The sequence below is a fragment of the Carassius auratus genome, chromosome 49 (genome assembly GCF_003368295.1).
Source record: "Carassius auratus strain Wakin chromosome 49, ASM336829v1, whole genome shotgun sequence".
Lineage (NCBI taxonomy): Eukaryota > Metazoa > Chordata > Actinopteri > Cypriniformes > Cyprinidae > Carassius > Carassius auratus.
Window position 1 is genome coordinate 2921427 of NC_039291.1, and position 6501 is coordinate 2927927.

Consider the following 6501-nt stretch of genomic DNA (forward strand, 5'->3'; position numbering starts at 1 on the left):
AAAAGAACATATGGAATGAGTCCTTTCTTTTCAGATCTATCTTTACTGACATTTAGCAGGAAATTTGTTATCAAAAGCAACACATCACATTTTCTTGGCGTTTATACACTGAAAAGCTCATATCTATATTATTTTTATTCTAATAAACTGCGATTTAAACTTAGACAAGTTCTATAGTCAAAATGAATAATGGAGGAAAAGCATTTATATTTTTCATTATTTGCTTTATGCCTTTCTTACATTTCTGTACATTAATGAGGCACTGTTTTAATATAATAATGGTAAACCTAATTTATAAAGCACTTTCATAAAAGCAATGGCTCAATACAAAAACATGAAAAGTAAAATAAATATATGTAACCACAGCAGAAAATATTGCCATATTACTCACCAAGATACAACACACACTTGTAGAACAAAATACGTAAAACCATATTTTGCTTTTCATATTTTTCTTGCTTCCATTCTCTCTTTAGTTTGGATATCTGACTGTAGGACCCTTCCCTGCTCGGAGAGGGAGGGAGAAATGACCGTGTGCTGAAAAATAGCCTGTTACAATGGCTATAGGATCCAGAAACTATTGGCTCAGGAACTAAGGAAATCCAGGAGACCTGGGACAAGAAATGTGAGATCTGTATAAATATGTTCTTGCTGAAGTGAAATACCCTGAAACATACATTCTACCAATCAAAGTGATATACCATACACAACCCTATGTTAAGGATGGAGAAAATGGGGACATGCTTGACTAATTTGACTAAAATCCAACTGCATAATAAATGAAAAGAAAATAGAATACAAAAAGATTAGAAAGGTAGTTAGATTTTTTTAAAGAATATAATTAGAATAGTGAATGTTAAAGTTATAGAGGGTCAAATAAAAGGAAAGAGATGGGTTTTAAGTCAATTCTTGAAGATGGCTAAGGACTTGAAGTAGCTTGGATTGAGTTGGGTAGGTCATTCCACCAGGAGGGAACATTTAATTTAAAGCCCGTAAAAGTGACTTTGTGCTTCTTTGGGATGGCACAATCAAGCAATGTTCACTTGCAGAATGCAAGCTTCTAGAGGGCACATAAGTCTGAGGTAACAAATTTAGGTAAATGGGTACAGTGAGCCAGTGGTGTGACATGTATTCTTTTTGGCTCATAAAAAATTTATCTTGCTGCTGCGTTCTGGATTAATTGTAAAGGTTTGATAGAACTGGCTGGAAGACCTGCCAAGAGGGCATTGCAATAGTCCAGCATGGACAGAACAAGAGCTTGAACAAGGAGTTGTGCAGCATGTTCCGAAAGAAAGGGCTTGATCTTCTTAATGTTGAATAAAGCAAATCTGCAGGAGTCCACGACAGTAATAAGTAAAGATAAATTACGGCGCCACCTTGTGGTTAAAAGCAGTAACAAATATGTAACAACACGTAAAGGGCAATATTATTTTAACAAGACACTACGTTCTTTGTGATTTTGTCATATAAGATGTAAACACTATTTAAGACATTTTGAAAATAATAACCCAGTTCAACTTGTATTTACAGTAATTTATTTCCATGACAGCGAAAATTGATATACTAAAAAATACATAGCAAAGACTTAAGCTTTATAATTATATATAGACTTTTGTTATAGATCACAAAATACAGCAGAGTAAAAGTGTACAATAACTACAATAGTAATCATAATAGAAATAATAATGCTAAATATATATATATATATTATGCAAATTTAAGGAAATCATTTGGAAAAACATACCCTTACTGCATCCTATCTTTTGAGGTAAAGAAAAACAACATTAAAATATGACTGCAGCACAGCTTTATATTATTGTTATGCCAGCTGGAAGACTTGATGGTAAACAGCTCATATGATGGTCACAAAGTCATCTGGGAAGGAAATTTTATGGCTTTCACAAATAATCAACAGATCTAGAAAGGAATGCTTTTATGTAAATCAATTAATAATAACAGACACTCATGTTCCATAAGAATTAGACAGTGCCAGAACTTTAACAGTGTTGATATTAAGAGTGCTTATAACAAGACCGTTAACCAGCCTCAGTTTCATGGAGGATACTATTTACAATGTGTACTTAATTAAATTAAAACATTTAGAAAGAAACAAATAAAGAAAAGAAAACTTATCACAGCAATCCTAAAACATCAGTAACTAAAAAATATTGCTCAAGGTGAAAATACCTAATTCACTCAAAAAATAAAATAGCAATAATGACATTACTAGAAAATATCATTTGAAAACATTCAAACATAATGTATCTGCAATACCTGAAACAGCACCTAAATATGATGTAAAATAACCGGAAAATGTAATATGATTTTGGACAATTTGTAATTCCATAGCAACTGTCACCAATATAACTAACCAATACAACAATAATATAAATCGTGTCAGACAGTCATCTCTGCTAACTCTATTAGTGCATTAGTTGAAGCATTTTACAAGCTATTGGGTCGTGTTAAACTCAATAGTGCAAATTATTCATGAATGTGGAGTGTTTCTGTTTAACTAATGACTCCATTACCTCAATATTCTCTGTGCCAATGTGTCCTTCATATATAATACACTGTAAAGTAAGACATGACTGTTTGGGTAAGTGTGTATAGTACTGTAGTGATATCTGCATGATATGCCATGCCAGGTGATGTACAACTGATTTACTAACACCAATTCAAACCTTTGATGATAATAATTTTTACTGTTATCATCTTATATTTTGTGGGGTAAGAAGTATATTGTACAGGGACATTTGACTGCAAACTGTTGGACTGATATGGTAGTAATGGGTATTTCATAATTTAAGTTCAGTGGAATTGAGGTAATGAATACAGTAGCACTGGAACTGTAATCACAGCCTTAGTCACTCACTCCTTCAACCAAACCTGCAGAGATAACAAAAATAAATAACATCATAAAAAATGCAATGCTATATCTTGCAAAAAAGTTTGATTATGACATTGTTACAATACTAGATAAATAATACGTCTGGTGAGTGCAAATATAGAGTTACATACAGTGGTGAATTTTAAAAATAAATAATTTGCAACTTAAAATACATTCATTAGTGCAGGGGTCTGAGTAATAATAATAAACAAAAAACTATTATAATATTGAAGATGTTAGCATACAGTCCCAGAATAAACAACCAAGAGACATTATGATGTAAGATGAAATTAATTTACTTGATCAGAACAACAGTTTAGAGTAAACACTGATGACCTGGATGCAAAAAGAAAAAAATTATCCATCAAAGACATGCTAATAACCAGATCAGCACTTGTTGTACATTGTATGCTGTGACATGAACTCACTCTGTGGAGGGTTCAGGTCCGTGCCCCGCAGTGAGTTGCAGGAGCCATTTTGTTTGGGTCTAGCTCCAAGCTCCCTGTTCTCTTTCAATGAATTGGTGTTTAGATTCAGACTCTGAATTTCACTTGGTGTTTTTGGTTCATCTGTCTTAAGGGTGAAGTAACCACCTTCTTCAGATACAATCTTCTCGACCTTCTCCATCAGCTGGAGCAGTTGTGGGTGTTCACCAAAAATATAGTTATTGATGACGTGGTACCTCTTCTTACACTTGTCCACCACCCACTGAAGCTCACGACCTTCCTTTCGTATATGTCTTTCTATGGACCTGTCCTTTAAAACCTCTGCCCAGGTGAACATCACAATGGTGTGCTTCCACACATTCTCCCCAAAAAGTGCTATGTTCTCCTCTATATGAGCCCGGTCTGTTTCAGTGAACATGCCAACAGGTATGACCAGCAGGAATGCATGGGGTCCAGGTGGGCACAAAGTTACGCTTCGGACCATTTCCTGCTGGTAGTCAGCCGGTGTGGTCTGAGCTGAGAACCAGCCAGGAGTGTCTACTACTGTTACTTTGCGCTGATCCACCTCAGTCTCACGCTTCACGCAGAATTCGGCAGCACGTTCCAGATGAAATTCTTCACGGCCCAAAATGGTGTTGCCGGTCAGGCTTTTACCTGGCCATCGCCAACCCAGCAAGATCAGCCGGAGTTCTGGGAGACAGTTAGCTTCTTGGGCAGCAGCTGCCAAATACATAAATGGTGAACTGACAGTCGGGCAAATTATAATACATATACACACACACACACATACATATATACATATATATATATATATATATATATGTGTGTGTGTGTGTGTGTGTGTGTGTGTGTGTGTGTGTGTGTGTGTGTGTGTGTAATGTGGCCCACACTATCTGAAAATGTGAGTTGCTACTTCTATATTGTGACCAATCAGCATCCAAGAATGTATTTTATAAGCTGAATTATTATTATTTGTGGATCATGAATGAGGAAAATACCAGTAAAACAATAATATTGTGAAATATTATTAATTTAAAACAAATAATTTGTTATTTTCAAACGTAATTTATTCATGTGATAGCAAGGCTATTTTTTTGCAGCCATTACTTCAGTCTCCAGTGTCACATGATCCTTTAGAAACCATTCTAGTTCGAGTTCTAGTTCTCAAGAATCAATTATTATACATAAAAAAAATGTCCTAACCATGGTAATTTTTCATTTCATTTATAGAAAGTTCGTAAGAACAGTACTTACTGAAAATAGGAATCTTGTTTACCTTTATAAACGTATTTACTCTAATTTTGATCAATTTAATGCCGAGTAAAATTTTTCAACAACAAAAAAACCTTACTGACACCAAACTTTTGAACAATAGCGATTGTTTACATTGTATTATACTTAACATTTGTATCATTATAAAAATATATATATAAAAAAAAAAAAAAAACTTTTGAATACATTAATAACTGACCCAAAACAATAAGCCGTGATTCCTGTATTGAGAGACATGTCATGCAAGCTTTAGCCTACTCATAAATAATTTTCTCAATGATTTAAACTCCGAAAGCACATAAGTGCATAAATCTGAAATGTGACCTATGACATGTATGGTTTCTTTTAAGGCTTAAGCAACGAGGAAATAGGTTTTAAAAAATAATAATAATTTAACTAATCTGCCAAGCAACACTAATACTATAGCACACCTTTCCCTATATAAACTCCTCAGAGCCTTAAAATAGACTTTCACCCTAAAGCACATTAGAAGAAACGACGATGGAATAAAAAGTGTTCATTTGAAAATGAGTCACTGTAAACGACTCTTTAATATATTGACTAATAGAATAACGAATACCTTATGTTCGGATGTGTGTTTTATCATTTGAGAGTGTTTTTGTGTCATAAGTCTAAGTTACATGTGAACGTCATACCTGAGAGCAGAGGAAAACAGTGAAACGTGTCACATTAACCCGAAACATAAGTTACACGCACCGTCAACAGAAGTGCGCACGATGCAGAGTTTAAGTAGGTACAACTGCCGCGTTATAAAGCATTGTTAAACAGTATATTTGAAAACAACTTACCGGTTGAATATGATGGTCTGTTTGAGCTCATGACGATGCCTTTTTGTAACTTAAGACGTGTCAGTAATCCGTGAGAAAAGACTGACTTCCTGTTTGCTTCTTGAAGGGCGGGGGCGGGAGAGAGGGGGGGCGGGAGAGAGAGAGAGAGAGAGAGAGAGAGAGAGAGAGAGAGAGAGAGAGAGAGAGAGAGAGAGAGAGAGAGAGAGAGAGAGAGAGAGAGAGAGAGAGAGAGAGAGAGAGAGAGAGAGAGAGAGAGAGAGAGAGAGAGAGAGAGAGAGAGAGAGAGAGAGAGAGAGAGAGAGAGAGAGAGAGAGAGAGAGAGAGAGAGAGAGAGAGAGAGAGAGAGAGATATGTCCGAATTGGAATTTTCAATGAATCAATTGAATTAATGAGGTGCGTTCCCCAAAAGCACCATAATACGCTTAATAGAATTGAGAACAACTGTTGCAAACAAAATACGGAAATATGTTTATGCCCATGTTGAGAAATATGACAAACATTTTAATCGAGAAATTTTAAAATAACTTTAGTGTTTAAACACGCATCGTTTTATTAGCTGAAAATGGCTGAACTGAAATGAATACTTCACTTAACATTTAATAATAATAATAATAATAATAATATATTTATATTATCGGTATTAAACATAGACAGTAAAAGAAATGGACACAGCGACCCCATTGGAACTAAATTGAGACAAGTGAAGCCCATTTTTAGCGTTTTTTAGCACTTCAGTTTCTGACGCGCAGACTCAAACTAAGCTTGACGACGTCAGCAACCTGTCTGACAGATGTAAATCTTCTAGTAGCTGTGCGTGCAAACTGCCATCGTTAATCTTGCAGAGACGACGAGCTTGAGCAGGGAGTTCTTTGGCGTGAGTGAGCAGGAGTAAGTATTCTGATTCATTATTTTGTATAGTATTTTAAAATTTAACGCCAGTACGCCATATTAAGTTAATTGCCTGCGAGCTTCTCCTCCTGTCTGCACGGTAATGCGACAGAGAGACGAGTGGTTATGACGCAATCGTTAGCCTATTTTTTACAAAAACTGTTTATACGGGGCCATAATGTAACATAGAAGGTAA

General features: G+C 35.3%; 1 protein-coding gene across 4 annotated transcripts; it reads right to left on the reverse strand.

Annotated features, from left to right (window-relative positions):
* Window positions 1–1874: 1874 nt before the first annotated feature.
* Window positions 1875–5527, reverse strand: LOC113066042 (GTPase IMAP family member 4). Of its 4 annotated transcripts, XM_026237630.1 has the most exons (4): window positions 5418–5527; window positions 3319–4056; window positions 3190–3226; window positions 1875–2889 (listed from the first exon to the last, which is right to left on the reverse strand). In XM_026237630.1, the coding sequence occupies exons 1-3, from the start codon at window positions 5446–5448 to the stop codon at window positions 3207–3209; spliced, it is 789 nt and encodes a 262-aa protein (XP_026093415.1). In that variant the 5' UTR covers window positions 5449–5527; the 3' UTR covers window positions 1875–2889; window positions 3190–3206. The 4 variants fall into 4 exon arrangements, with proteins under 4 accessions (XP_026093415.1, XP_026093412.1, XP_026093413.1 ...); XM_026237627.1 differs by lacking the exon at window positions 3190–3226; XM_026237628.1 differs by having other exon boundaries at window positions 1875–3226.
* Window positions 5528–6501: the final 974 nt, after the last annotated feature.

What these genes read in the sequence shown, in the direction of transcription:
- LOC113066042 (XM_026237626.1), bottom strand. Translation starts at nt 5,448, where the DNA reads ATGAGCTCAAACAGACCATCATATTCAACCG. An exon ending in CAGACCATCATATTCAACCG is followed by an intron (nt 4,057 to 5,417) that starts GTAAGTTGTTTT and finishes TGTATTTGGCAG; the next exon opens with CTGCTGCCCAAGAAGCTAAC.